The following is a 15944-nucleotide window of genomic DNA, read 5'->3' on the forward strand; positions in this document are numbered from 1 at the left end:
CAGTCAGTCAGTCAGTCAGTCAATAACTAGATGTGCCTGATTAAGTTAAGTTCATGCAGCTTGGGAAGATACCTGAGCTTGTCATTAATCTAAAAAGCATGTATGCATGTGCACTGCTGACTTTCTGTATGTATGTATGTATGTATGTATGTATGTATGTATGTATGTATGTATGTATGTATGTATAAGCAGATAGATAGATGCACCTGATCGAGTCAAGTTAAGTCACCCAACCCTGTCTGCTCCTGACACTGAAGGGTTAGCTTTATCTATCCCAAATGATCAGTGCACTGTGGCGTCCTTGTTCTAGGTCACATACACGTGTGACCTATACAGTGTGCACTCACTCTTTCTGGAGCACATGGCCTCCAGTACTGGATCCTCATAGAGGGAGGGAGATGCACTGCTGCTGCTGGTTGACTTGTGCAGAGTTTCCTCCTGAAAAAGGCAAATTCATGAGCCTCAGATTAATAGCATCCTAAACATATACTTTAACACAAGACACCAAATTACAATGTCAAAGGCTCAAGACAAACTAGAAGGGGTCTAAAACTAGGGATGGGCTTATGTCCTCACTTTGCATAATTAAAAGTGATGGGACAGGACTGGAGAGATCCAGCCAGTAAGTAGCATTCCTCCATAATCTCTGCTTTACTTCCCGCCTTCAGGTTCCTGCCTTGAGTGCTAACCCTGAATTCCCTTAATGGTGGACTGTAACCTATGGGCTGAATAAACACATGAGCATAGCAACAGGAGGGCAAACTAGAACAAGAGCTCTATCCGCTGGGCCCCAGCCTCAACACTTGCTCTTAAAATGGAAAATGAACTTCCCAGTGTTCCTAAGTCCTGAAAGGTGAGGTGCTGGTGTTGGGTGGACTTAGCTGTAGTTCCCATTCCATTTCTAGCTATTTACAGAGATACTTCTCTGTAAATCTGATGTAAAAATATGTCTTGATGTTTAAAACAAGGGATCTAGAGGTTCCTTAAGACAGGAGAAATGTTCAGATAAACTGGAAAAGCAAGTGGGTAGGGAAGATGGAGGAGGAGGAAGAGGAAGAGAGGGATAGAAGGATAGTTCATTGCACAGACCCATGGCAGAGCCGTAGACACAGTACACAGTTAAGATCAGCACTCTGAGGAAGATGTGTGCACGAGTCTAGTGGTAGAATTGGCACAGAAGACCAGCCAACCACACAGAAACATGGGAAGTGCCCCGTCAGTCTGATGTATGCACCCAGTCAGTGCTGCGGCCTCCCTAGCTTTCTGGACGGTTCACTCTCTGAACTCTGCATGGCTTAGCTGTACAGCCTAAGGCGCTGCTGGGCAAACGTGTCTCATCAGGCATGCTTTTAGTTCCCTATTTAAGTTAGAAGCAATGGGTGTGAATACCATCGCACTTCTGCCTCTGCATTTGATACTTACTAGGGAAATATGGAAACGCTGACGGGAACAGAGGAAAAGTAAGTTGGAAAAAAAAAAAGAAATGGAAGAATACATGAAGTAAGGAACAAACCTTACAATATAAAGTGAGTAGAATCTGCTAGAAATATAGGGAACACTCAAACTGCTTTTATGGCCATTATTAGAAAGCAAATATGAGCAAACAAATCATTGTTGTTTTAGGGTATCCTTTAAAAAGGCTGGAAAGGCTGCAGACATATTTAGTCACAACACTGTACGTAATGATGCTGCAGTGTGTGATGGGGGCTGGACAAAGACTTAGCCAGAGGTGACATGGGGGACACTGAAGAAATGCAAATTCCCAGGAGCTTTAGATCTGTGGGGGCCCAAAGGAATTCAGTGAAGGGATGGCCATATCTTCATTGTCCTACTTGGTACCCCCAGTGATGGACAATGAAGGTCCTTAATTTAATTATAACCTATTTAAATAAAAATAGCTACAAGGAACACCGTACCATATAGCACACAGCTCCACTTAGATGACACTAAGTTAAATTCAAATTGTTCTTATAGTCTGTAAAACCTTATTTAAATCCTTGAGTGTCCCCTGCTAGGCCATAGAAGCTAGGGATCATTGGGATCCACCACGTGTGCAGTCAACAAATCCAACTACGATAGCTGATCACAAGAAGTACTGGCAGGAACCAGACAGAGATGCTAGAGTCATATAAATACGGCTGAGCATGCTTGCAGCTATCAATCTGAACTTGGGGACCCCAATGAGGGTGCTAAAGAAAGGACCTAAGGAGCTGAAAGGGGTTGCAACCTCACCAGAAGAACAACATTATCCACCAATCAAACCCTCCAAAACTCCCATGGACTAAAACACCACTTTGTGTACACTTTGAGAGACCTATTGATCCATTTGCATATGTAGCCAAAGATAGCAGTGTCTGGCATCAATGAAAATCAAGTGAGAAAAGGCTTTTGACCCAGGGAGGGCATGTTTTCCCAATGTAGGGAAATGTCAAGGAAATGGGGTTGAGAGGGTGATCAGGAGGGAGTGCACCTTTGTGAAGGCAAATGGAGGGGGAGGGGGATGGGAGCAGGGCAGGGTAAAGGGATAACATCTCAAATGTAAATACAGAGTATCTAATAAAAAAAGAAGAGGCTAGGGATCAAACTATTGTCAGAGGCAGAAAACAGCAGGCGATAATGCAACAAGAGATTAGGTGCTGTGTTGTCTAGTTTTCAGTCAACTTAATGCAAGCTAGAGTTGTTTGGGTAGAAGGAATCTTAATTGAGAAAATGCCTTTGTAGGATTGGGCTGTAGGCAAATCTACAGGTCCTTTCCTTGAATGATGTGAGATGGTGCAGCTTACTGCAGGCGCTGCCACCCATGAACTAGCAGTTCTGAGGCTATAAACAAGTAGGCAGAACAAGCCATGGTGAGCAAGAAGCCATTGGCACACTCCTCCATGGCCTCTGCAGCTCCCGCCTCCGGGTTCCTGCCTCGACTTCCATTAGTGATGGACTGAATTGTGAACTATAGGCTAAAACAAACCCTTTCCTCCCACAAGCTGCTTTTGGTCTTTTTTTTTTTTTTTAAATAATCACGCAATAGAAACCCTATGTAGGTGATCTAGAGCAGTGATTCTCAACCTTTTTAAAGCTGCCACCTTTTAATACAGCTACTCATGTTGTGCTGACCTCTAACCATAAAATCATTTAATTGCTACTTCAAAACTGTAATTTTGCTACTGTTATGAATAGTTATGTAAATGTCTCTGTTCTCCAATGGTCTTAGACAATCTCTATGAAAGGGTCATTTGATACCCCGAGGGGTCTTGACCTACAGGTTGAGAACAACTACTCTAGAGGAACAGAGGCACTGGAGAGTTAGCACAGAACCACAGTGAAGAGCCCAGGTAGCATAGGAAATACACTATAAATAAAAAGACACTTGTGACTCTTAAGGAATGAACAGGCCTCAGGAGTGCAGACAAACTGTGGGCAAAGATAAGCCCAGAGCCGGGGAACTATAGACTGTTTAGGGAAGACAATGGCCACACATGTGGCCACATAAAATGGGAGGCTAGGAGAGTACGGAACAGGGATAGAGGGTCACAAGCATCCCACTGCAGGGGGCTGGGGGAGGGGCTCACATCTATATCCTTGGGAAACATGAAGTGTCTGCTGTATAGGATGGGAGCTTTCAAAGCTCTTGAGGAGTGAAGAAGGATCCATGAAGGGTGTACTTTGGGAAGCTTAAAAAGAGACTCAAGGAGGTGAGGTAGCGAGACATCCATTGATATCAGCAATACGGATATTTTTCTGTGTGTGTGGTACATGAATGCCTTCAAAGAAGCCCAAGGAGGACATCTGTTATCTGTCAATATCATTCTCTGCCTTGTTCCCTGGGGACAGGGTCTCTCACTGAACCTGAAGCTTATTAGTTGACAGCCACCATGCCCCAGTGATTCTCTTGTCTCTGCACCCTCATGGTACTGGAGTTACAGACACAGGTGTATCCATACCTTGCTTTTGCTTAGGTGCTGGGGCTTTAAACTCAGGTCCTCATGCTTACACAGCAAATACTCTTACCCATTGGACCACCTTCCTAGCCCTATTGAGAAAACCTCTAGTATTGGTTTTGTTTGGGGTGGTGGTGAAGACTGAAAATAAAACAATTATAGTAATTTCTAACTCAGACTCCGGGAAGACGGAGCCAGCAATGACAACGATGTGTGTATATCCATGCACCATAGAGGAGGGTGGGGGATCATCTTATTTTGTCTAAGTTTGGGTGGCAGTGGAGACCTAGCAAGTAGCAATGTGCATTCTGACACTCATAGCAGAGAAGGCTCAGCAGGAATGGAGGTCTGTAAACCGAGCAAATGAGCAGTCCTTCCTGAAGGGCAGAGTAAAGCCAAGACTCAGGGAAAGCAGCTTTCTTCTTGAAGGTTTGTTTGTTGGCATTGCTTTTATAGAAAGAAGAAGCCTACATGTGTCTGTGTACTGCACAGGGACAATCCCACATGTGTCTGTGTACTGCACAGGGACAATCCCACATGTCTGTGTACTGCACAGGGACAATCCCACATGTCTGTGTACTGCACAGGGACAATCCCACATGTGTCTGTGTACTGCACAGGGACAATCCCATATGTGTCTGTGTACTGTTCAGGGATAATCCCACATGTGTCTGTGTACTGCACAGGGACAATCCCACATGTCTGTGTACTGCACAGGGACAATCCCACATGTGTCTGTGTACTGCACAGGGACAATCCCACATGTCTGTGTACTGCACAGGGACAATCCCACATGTCTGTGTACTGCACAGGGACAATCCCACATGTCTGTGTACTGCACAGGGACAATCCCACATGTCTGTGTACTGCACAGGGACAAGAACCAACAGAACCATGTCTCAACTTTATCATGGGAGTTTAAGATTGTTGATTTATCTTAATCTTACTTATAATCTAAGACTACAGATCTCAATTTTAGTAGCTATTTTCTAAGCATATCCACGACACTGGCACACTGGCCTACAGTAAGAGCAGAAACTAATCTTTCTGCTAGCCACACTAACTTGTTACCTTTACTGACTGGAACCCGAGAAAAGATGAGGAAACAGCTCCAGGAACTGGGAGTGGACAGGGTTAGAGGGCATCTGAGTGCAGGCTGCCTTACCTCAGAGTCAGAGCTGTCCAGCTCAGCCAGGGTTGGGGCTTTGAGGAGTCTCTTCCTCTGTGCAGACCCCTGCTGGGCAGCACTCAGCCCATTTTCTTTTGTTTGAGACGGTAAGCCTCCATTCACCATAGATGACTCCCCGACGTTCTTTGGAGATTGAGATTCTGGTGCAGTGACATCTAGTAAGAGAGAGACAAAAGTTTACCTTTTCTTGAGCCAGAAAAGGTGATCTGTGTTGGAGGCACAGCCAGAAGACAGCATTTCCATGTCACACAAATAAAACCATGAAGGCCCAGTACAGTGATGCCATGCCTGTTCATGTGGAACATTTGTTAAAGCTATGGTCAGATTAAAAGAAAACTTAAAATGAATAATTATATATTCCCATTTGTAGTTCAGAACTCAGAGTTCTAGGAGAAATCCTAGACAAGTAACCTTGACCTCTTGTTTCCCAGATAAATAAAAGGAGGCTCAGAGCAAAGAAGCTAGCTGTGTTCATTTAAAGGGGCCAGTGGTGGGTGGAGGGAAGACACAGTACCCAGTCTTCCTACGGATAAGATCTAAAAATGTTTTGTCCTAAAAATCAAAGCAGCTGAGAATCTTCACTCATATAAATACATTTATGTAAGCACAAAGAATCTGGGACAGATCCTCAATACATTACATTTAAATGGTTAAGGGCTCACATCTGAATGAGGAGGATGCTCTTCAACATAGGGGAGAAAACAAAGCAGTATGCAGTTGGCACAATGCAGGCAGGACTCAAAGTCTGCCTCTATTGGCTATCTGGGTGAGTATCTAACCTCCATTCCTCCCATGTAAAGCAGAGTAGTAACAGCTACAGCTAGTTGTGAAGATTAAGCAGGTTAGCAACTGAATGGCAGCCTGTGCCTAGTACAGTCAGTGTTCCCCAAGTGACCCGGTCGGTCCCTTAACTGACAGTTGTGTGGGCCAGAGCTGAACTCAAGGCCTGCTCTTGTTAGCCTAGAAAAATCCAATGTTAATAGAATTGATTTTCCTCAGCATTTCAGATGATGACTTAACATGGGTTACTGTTAATGGCTAACTATAAATTCAGAGAAATAAAAATGTGACAGTCAGTGACAGTCAGTGCATAATTTAATATGCAGATCAGGGCAATCAACTGCTCTTTGCAAATAGAAACATCTATGAAGCTTCTTTTGAGAAAAGGGCCTTCTAAACACCAAACAGAGAAAGACTTTGGGGTGGGAAAGCTTTGTGATTAAAGATTATTTTTCTATATGCCTGAAGTAAAAAAAAATTCAGTATTTAAGTTTCTTCTTCTCCTTCTTTTTTGATAGGGTCTCATGCATATCAGGTTGGCCTTGAACTCACTATACAGCTGACAAGGAACAATTTCTGATCCTCTAGTTTCCACTTTCTTATGCTGGGATTACAACTGTTTACCACAGTTCACATGATAGTGGAAGATTAATTTCTACTTAAGAAAAAGGAAGCCAGACTTGGTAGCTCACACCTATGATCCCACACTTGAAAGGCTAAGGCAGGAGGATTGCTAGGTGGTTAGACTGGGCCAGGGAGTAAGATCAATTTCAAAACAAAATAAACAGTAAGAAAAAAAAAAGGGAAAAAAAGGTATCTTAGTATATACCTTCTACAAAAACTACTTTTGTAGATAATTGTCTAAAACATCTATTGAGCCAGGCAAAGGGATGTACATCTTTACTCCCAGAACTCATGGGCAGAGGCAGGAAGATCTCTGTGAGTTTGAGGTCAGCCTGGTCTACAGATAGAATCCAAGGTGGTCAGCACTGTTACATAGAGAAACCCTGTCTTGAAAAACAAAACAAAATTTAAAAAAATTTTAAAGTTGTGTTGATAGTAATTAATATTGTTTAGCTTAAAAATATTTAAGTAGTGTTGGTGTGATGGTCATTCTTAGTTATTAAATTGAGTACATCTAGATTTAACTAAACCTAAGGAGCTGGATCCACCTGTGAGATTTTTTCTTAATTAAATTATTTGAATCGGGAAAACCTACCTTAAGATCCACCTTAACTGAGCCACACCTTCTAGTGGCAGCCTATATAAGGACCACAGAAAACAGAAGTGCTTGTTCTCTGCCTGTTTGGCCTCTCACTGGCAAGTTCATTCCCTCCCAGGCATACTGACGGCCATCTGAGACCAGCATCTTGGACTAAACAACACTGATTTTTGTCAGGAGACTGTCATTGTTGAAACAGTTGAAAAACAACTTGTAAAAGCCAAGATTGGCTTAGCGGTTAAGAGCACTGACTGCTCTTCCAGAGGTCCTGAGTTCAAGTCCCATCAACCACATGGTGGCTCACAACCATCTGTGGTAGGGTCCAATGCCCTCTTCTGGTGTGTCTGAAGACAGCTACAGTATACTTGTATAAATAAACAAATCTTCAAAAAACATATATGTATATATGATATACATATAATGTATAATACACAATAACTCATTCTATGAGTTCTGTGTCTCCAGAGAATCCTGATTAATACAACTGGCAAAATCCAGAGCCTGGTGAGGTGGTTCATGCCTGTAATCCAGCACCTGGGAGGATAAGGCAGGAGGGCCGACAAGTTCAGTGGTCAAGCTCTTTTTGAGATACAAAGTGAACTCAAACCAAGCCTGAGCAACCCTGCTTCAAACTGGACTCCACTGGCTGAGTGTTTGCTTAGTATATCCATGCTCTGGGTTCAATCCCCTGCACCACATAAAACCAGGCATGGTAGTATCCCAGTATTCTCAATGCTCAGAAAGTGGAGATGGGGGTTAGAAGTCATCCCTGGCTAAACAGCCAGCCTGAGTCAGCCTGAGCTACATGAGACCCTGTTGAGACCCTGTCTTAACAAACAAAACACACTTAAAAAAAAAAGAAAAGAGCAAGGGAAGTAACTCAGGTGCTGTAGTACTTCGCCACACTGTGCAACACTTTGGGGGGGTTTAGTTCACATTAGTTACACACACACACAGACACACACAAATTGGGGAGGAAGTTGGAAAAATGACATAAAAGCTGAAGTTTAGGGAAATCCACTAAATGACAAAGGTTGTCCTGGCTCATTTCACTGTGATACAGCAACAGGAGAAGCTTTCTAAACAGCTCCATGGTTGCTATGAGACCAACAGCTGTCATGACTGAAACAAACATCTGTACAAAGGGAAGCTTTGAGGATAATGTGACTGGTAAAAGGTCCCAGGACACTGTGTCATCTCACTTCCTACAAGGCTTGGCACAACATATTTTAAGGAGTTTGATTATTTGTATCTACTATTGAAATAATATATATGATTTAATATAGCTTTTAAAGAGAGCATTTCTAGAGAAAAAATGGATGTCTATATTTAGAGCACGTGTTAAAATATAAAATAGAGTTTCATCATGTCTTAGTTCAAGAGTCTAAAAGGCATGTCCAAGATATTAAATACTTGAATAATCCTGTCTGTTCCTTTATTTAGTTGGAGGAAGTATGAATGGGACATGGATTATACATTTACTATTTGCATAAGAAAAATAAACCAGACTTACCTCAATTGATGTTGAATGGCTTATTGGGACTGTCACTAAGAAACATTTCTAAGATTCACGTGAACAGCAGAATACATTCCCTTATGTCTCACTCTGCACTCAGGTTCAGTCATTCTCTAGGCTACACGTCTAGGCTGTTTATCCTCAGCTCATTTCCCTACTAAGAGGATGCATTTGTCACCAGAGCTGGAAGAATGGGTTACTCTTTCCCACTTAGGATCTGGGACCGTTTAATGAAGGGCAGCGGTGAAAAGCCAAGCAGCACAAGAGGTCAGCAGTGAGCGCCAGGCAGCCACACAGCACACCAAGGCACAGAGATGACAGCAAACAAGGAACACTGACAACACAAGCCTATGCCGCCGGGCTATGCCCAGAGTCTGTGAACACGTGTTGAGGCATCCGGTCCTTATACAATCAATGCAAGTATGGCCAGTACATACCCAGAGTGACAGGGCACAAAACGGGTGTGGCCAGCTTGTAGAGATTAGTCATAACACACACGGTCCAAATTTTGGTCTTATTTTCCGGTCTACATTTTTTACAGATTCACTACACAAATGATTCATAAAATAAATAAATTAACCAAATGAATAAAGAAAATAGAAAAGGCTCTTTGGTGGTCAGTCAAAAAATCGTTTAAGACCAAAATATTAGCCATGCCTGAGAGCTATAAAAATAAACAGAAAACTAAAAGTATAGAGACTAGCCTGTGGCTACATGATATAAATAGTCAATAATAATGTCATAGAAAAAGATACTGCAACGTGCTGGCTTATTAAGGATGAGTTTGTATGTCAACAATTCTTTGTAACTTAAGAGGTAGTCTATAATATTTCAAAGAACATTCTGAAAGAATACATCTTAACCTCATTTTAGTCTGAAACTGTGACTTGTGAAATTAAAAAACTGAATTTGCAAAATCTTATAAGAATTAAGAAAAATATGAAAATTTGCTCATAAATGTTTAAATTTTTATTTAAAAAAGAAGCTAGTTCTATAATCAAATATAGTTATTTTCAGTTATTCATTTAACCATCATCCTGGCCCACTAAGCAGAAATCGTTGAGCACACTGTGAACTTGAGGCACGTGACAGAAGGTACGACAGTGACCTTCTGTGTATTTTCAGTAGAGGGCATGAGTAAACATTCCCAGGAAGCAGAGTGGTGCAGAGCAGCTTCTGCCCACAGATTTTTTCTGCTCCCTTACAGGAAAGGTCTGACCCAGTGAGAACTACCATATAATGGGCGGCCACGTCTGGGAGGCTGCACATTCACTGTGGTTTTAATTACATGTGCTGCTTTGAAATAGGTAGGCTATTTTATTTTAAGCTGACCACAGCTTAGAAGAAAACTTTTCAATTTTCCTTACTGACATGTTTAAACAAGCAGACAAATGAATGTGATCCACAGAAACCACACAACCACGTCAGGTGTGAAAGTGCTCTTTTTTTTTTTTCTTTTTTTTTTTTTTACCTGACAAGTCAAAACTGTGAGACATGCTAAGTGGCCGCACTGCTGCAAAAAAGAAAACAAACAAAGTAATTCAGCCGTTAGGGATCCAAAGGCAGACAGGGCAGCTCTGGCCCTCCTTGGGAGTCTAGATAGAAGCTAGTGGACACAAGTCTGACATGTAAAACAACTACAAGAGTCTTAATTCCAGTTTTATGACAACTACAGAATAACAATTAAAACAAAGTAACACTTTAAATACACTGAAGATGAAAACAAGATACAGAGAAAAGATAAGGACCTAGACTCCCCAGAAGGGATGGCAATTCTTTTTGTATGCAGTGCTCAGTTTCATTCAGAAGTTATGATCATGACAAAGTAAGTATGTTGTAAATGATGTTTAATGGGCAAGAATTAAGTTGAAGCATTTCTGCCCCAATGTGCAAGTTAGATGTTTAAGGAAAGTAGATACTTTGTATTGATGAGAATAATTTTCCACTTGCTGTTCAAAAATAAAATACTTAGTTCTAAATTCAAATATATTCCAGATTTCCATGTCTAAGTATAGTAAATAAGATAATACACATCTCAAACCATTCTTTAATCGTTTGCTAATGTCTTTTACTAAGCTTTTCTCTGGCACATGAATATAACGTTTGAATAAACTGACCACCATGCACAAAAGAAATGCCATCCTTTCCTAGAAGATGCGGCTCCTTTTCTCCTCTTCTTTTTATATTTGTTACGCTAACTGAACCAGGGCTTTATGCAGGGTGGAGAGCACGCCACAAGCTGAGCTGCACTCCTGGTTCCTCTTGTTGTTTGTTTGTCTCATTTTTCAGCTTCATATATACCACCAAGAGGACCACAGTGAAGGTCACTGTAACCAAGAGAACCACAGTGAAGGTCACTGTAACCAAGAGAACCACACTGAAGGTCACTGTAACCAAGAGGACCACAGTGAAGGTCACTGTAACCAAGAGGACCACAGTGAAGGTCACTGTAACCAAGAGGACCACAGTGAAGGTCACTGTAACCAAGAGGACCACAGTGAAGGTCACTGTAACCAGGAGGACCACAGTGAAGGTCACTGTAACCAGGAGGACCACACTGAAGATCACTGTAACCAAGAGGACCACAGTGAAGGTCACTGTAACCAAGAGGACCACAGTGAAGGTCACTGTAACCAAGAGGACCACAGTGAAGGTCACTGTAACCAAGAGGACCACAGTGAAGGTCACTGTAACCAAGAGGACCACAGTGAAGGTCACTGTAACCAAGAGGACCACAGTGAAGGTCACTGTAACCAAGAGGACCACAGTGAAGGTCACTGTAACCAGGACCACAGTGAAGGTCACTGTAACCAGGAAGACCACAGTGAAGGTCACTGTAACCAGGAGGACCACAGTGAAGGTCACTGTAACCAAGAGGACCACACTGAAGATCACTGTGACTAAAAGTTTAGAACAGAAAAATATCAGTGACATGAACTGAAGTACAATAATAATTTCAGATTTGTTAGGAAAAAAATAGAAATGATTCATATAATAGTATGGGTTCATATACCTAAAGGTAATACATCCTTTAGGCATTGTTGGGAGATCATGTCCAAATCAATCATGTTTGATTTAATGTTTATGTTTAATGATGAAAATGTTCATACCCAATGTTAAACCAAAAAAATAGTTTTTGTCATTATTTTTTGTTTGGGTGGTTTTTTTGTTGTTGTTTTGTTTTTGTACTTTCTTTTCTTTTCTTTTTTGTCCCCCCCCCCCCTTTAATATAGGAATTCTCTGTGTAGCCTTGGTTTTCTGAAACTCACTCTGTAGACCAGGCTGGCCTAGAACCCAAAGATCTGCCTGCCTCAGCCTCCTGAGTGCTGAGGTTAAAAGGTGCATCACCGCCACCCATTTAAAATGTTTAATTTTACTTCTTAAGCATGGATGTGTGTACAGAAGCTAAAAGACAAGCTTGGGTGTCAGCACGGGGAAGGCCTCTGCCTCCTTTAAGCTATGTCTTTCAATGGCCTGCAGTTCACCATTCAGGCTAGACGGGGTAGCTGAGGAGCCTCAGGGTCCTCTTCCACCTCCATCTCTCAGTGCAGGGATCTGAGCATGAGCCTCCTCCTGGGCATTTATGCCTGGCTTCTAGGACTCAACACAAACCCTCCTGCTTGAAGGCAAGTGTTTACCGACTGCGACGTTCCTTAGCCCTCACTGTTGTTACTTTGTGATGCATGAGTTCACAATGGATGCCGCCCACAGATTTTGAAAGTATGGGTAATAAATATTCTCTGTGGGCATTAACACATTTCCCAAATATCTGCATTGTTTCTACTTGCAATTACAAGAAGAAAATATAAAAATATTTAGAGAAATTTGTTTTTTCAAGTTAATTCTACCATTTCTATTCTAACCAAATACCCTAAAATACAAGTCTATAGAAAAACCCAACACAGTGGGGTAGGGGAGGGGGACCAAAATTTCTTACTTTCCACTTGAGGTTTAAGATTAGTTTAAACTCAGAATTCTAGAAGCAAGGATCCCAGAATAATCATTTTCCTTTAAAATTTGATTGTATTTGTATTTGTGTGTGTGTGTGTGTGTGTGTGTGTGTGTGTGTAAGGACAATTTAAGGAGTCTCTCTTCAGCCAAGTGCATCCTACTGAAGATCAAGCTTGTACCATCAGCCTTGGTGGCAAGTGCCTTAAGCAGTTGAGCCACCTCACCAGTGTCTGAATAATCACTTTCTACAACTGCTCAATTCTAGATACTGTGAAACATCAATGCTCAGGGTTAAATACAGTAAACACAACATAAATTTGTTTTTCAGTGTTAGCCTTTAGATAAAATCTTTTCTATTTTTTAACTTTTATTTATTTACTTTATGTGAGTAAACTATATCTGTCTTCAGAAACACCAGAAAACAGCATTTGATCCCATTACAGATGGGAATTGTATGATCCCATGTGGTTGCTGGGAATTGAATTCAGGACCTCTGGAAGAGCAGTCAGTGCTCATAACCTCTGAACCATCTCTTCAGCCTCTAAATAAAGTCTTAAGAGGTGAAATGAAAGAAATGTATATGAGAAGGCCTGCCATGAGAGACTCAATAGTTCACAAGCTCTCAACCTGAGATTTCAGCACTCAGGAGGACAACTGCAAGTTTGGGCCCATCCTGGTCGACATAGTGAGTTTGAGGCCTGTCAGAGCTGAGACTCTATCTCAGGAAAACTAAAGTGTTGGAGTGACGGCACAGGCCTATGATGTCAGTACCTGAATCAATCTATCCTTAGCTACAGAGCAAGTCTGGGACGTACCTAACCTATGAGACACTGTCTCAAAACACAAATCAAACAGGAAACCTGCCAAGAAGAAAAATCCCAAGCTAGATTGCTTCACCCATTACTCTACTAAACTTTAAAGATGAATTAATTCCAATCTTTCCCAAACTGTTCTGAAACAAAGAAGAAGGAGGAACACTAAAGCTAAAACACAAAGAAAACAAAACCTTAAAGGATCATACACCATGACTGACTGGGATTTATTTCTGGGACAAAAGGATAATATCCTGGTGAGTTTTTATCACCTTGACAAAACCTAAGTTCACTTGGAAAAAGAGAACTCAATTGAAGAATTGCCTCAATCAGACTAGTCTGTCAGAGGTTGTAGTGAATGATGACTGATGTGGAAAGGCTCATCTCTGTGCAGGTGGGCCTCTGCTGTGTAAGATTGCTAGCTGAGGGCTGGCTCAGCGGTTAAGAGCACTGACTGCTCTTCCAGAGGTCCTGAGTTCAATTCCTAGCAACCACATGGTGGCTCACAACCATCTGTAATGGGACCTGATGCCCTCTTCTGGTATGTCTGAAGACAGCAATTATGTACTCAACATTTATAAAATAAATAAATCCTTTAAAAAGTAAATAAATACAATAGTAGACATAGTGAGAAGCAGTCCTCTGTGGCTTCTGCTTCAGTTCCTGCTTGCATTTCAGTCCCGACAGACCCCAGTGACGGACTGTGTGATTTGGAAGTATAAGATGCAATAAATCCTTTCCTCCCCTAAACTGCTTTTGGTCAAAGTATCTAGTTACTAAACTAAGAGAAAAGGCAAACTAGGAGCAATTAATGTAATACACATTTAACAAAATAGAGGATTAACAAAACATATAGCCATCTCAAAAACTGCAGAAAAAGCATTTCACAAAAACAACCTTTTCAGGCCGAAAACTCAGCAAACTGGGAATATAAATAAATTACTTTGCCAGAATAAGGCCTACCTGTGAAAAGACCACATTACACTACTCCTCAGTGAAAACTTGAAAGCTTTCCCTCTGACATCAGAAACAAAGCAAACATGGCCTTTCTTATGATCATCATAATACTCGGAGTCCTAGTTAAAGCAGTTAGGCAACAAAAACAATACAGAGAAGACAAGAGTATGACCAAACCGACATCTAAGTTGGAAAGGAAGAAGAATAAAACCAAACTAAAATGAAACTGTTAAAGCAGGGCTGGAGAGACGGCTCAGCTGGGTGCTCCTCTAGAGACTGTGGCTTTGATTCCCAGCACCCACATGGCAACTCACAAGTATCTTTAACTCCACAGGTACCAGTCATGCGTATGGTACAAGAACTTACATACAGACAAAACACCAATACATATAAAGGAAAATAGTAATAAAAATCTCTTTTAAAGTGCTACTAAATTCAGCCAAGTTTCCTGGTAGAAAACCAGCATAAGACAAATATATTGTGTGTTAATTTAACCCATGTGAAAAGGAACACAAGAAAACAAGCCCATTCACCACATCACTAAAAAATAATAAGCTATTCAGGAACATTAGCAATGTGGAAACTATAAGACAGAAACAAATGCAGAGATGGTTTGTGCTCATAGAATGGAAGAACTAATACTCTTAAGGTAGCCATGTACCTTCTGGGCAGAGTAGCACATGTCTTTAGTCCCTGCACTTGGGAGGCAGAGGCAGGGGTATCTCTCTGAGTTCCAGGACAGCTAGGGCTACGAGGCAACCCTGACTCAAAAACAAAACAAAAATCAATATAGCCAAGCTACCTACAGATACAACTCAATCCCAGAAAAAAGAAAAAAGTGATTCTACTCTCTCCCAGTGCCTAGCCCCTTCTTCCCCCTCTCTCCCTGTGCCTACCCACTTCTTCCCCCTCTCTCCCTGTGCCTACCCCTCTTCTTCCCCCTCTCCCTGTGCCTACCCCCTTCTTCCCCCTCTCTCCCTGTGCCTACCCCCTTCTTCCCCCTCTCTCCCTATACCTACCCCTGTACCTCTGCCTCTTGTGTGTTAGAATTAAATCCCTGCACCACCACACCCAGGGATTAAATTAAGGGCCTCATTCATGATAAGCAAATACTCTACCATGGAACTATATTCCTAGGCCCCTCTAAAATCTTCTTTTTAAAGAAAAACATTTAAAGATTTATTTAATTTTATATTGTATGAGTATTTTGCTTGCATGAAAGTGTATACATCATTTACATATATATATGGACCCTCAAGGGCTAGAAGCATGGGGTAGGAGGCTAGTGGCAGATCCCCTGGAACTGGAGTCGTAGACGATTGTAAGATGCCATGTGAGTGTACTGTGATTAGACCCATGTCTTCTGGAAGAACAGCCAGTTTCAGAGGTAAACCATCATTGTCAGTATGAAAAGCACTGAGTTATACAGGCAGACACAGTGCTGGATGAACAGCTGAACGTTCTACAACTTGATCTGCAGGCAGCAGCAGACCGTGTGCCACACTGGGTATAGCTTGAGCATAGGAGACCTCAAAGCCTGCCCCCACGGTGAGGTACTTCCTCCAACAGGAGACAGGAGAAC

The 15944-nt window shown here is 41.8% G+C and overlaps 1 protein-coding gene across 2 annotated transcripts in view; it reads right to left on the reverse strand.

Moving 5' to 3' along the window:
* SPIRE1 (spire type actin nucleation factor 1) overlaps positions 1 to 15944 on the reverse strand; it is a 116979-nt gene that overhangs the window by 17098 nt on the left and 83937 nt on the right. Inside the window, exons 9-11 of one of the 2 annotated variants that reach the window (XM_080919745.1) lie at positions 10114 to 10155; positions 5101 to 5279; positions 348 to 438 (exon numbers count right to left, since the gene is read on the reverse strand). In XM_080919745.1, the coding sequence (XP_080775871.1) occupies positions 348 to 438; positions 5101 to 5279; positions 10114 to 10155 (312 nt within the window). The remainder of the gene's footprint in view (positions 1 to 347; positions 439 to 5100; positions 5280 to 10113; positions 10156 to 15944) is intronic. The other variant, XM_080919746.1, reaches the window with a different exon arrangement.

This window comes from Micromys minutus (genome assembly GCF_963924665.1).
Source record: "Micromys minutus genome assembly, chromosome: 8".
Classification (NCBI taxonomy): domain Eukaryota; kingdom Metazoa; phylum Chordata; class Mammalia; order Rodentia; family Muridae; genus Micromys; species Micromys minutus.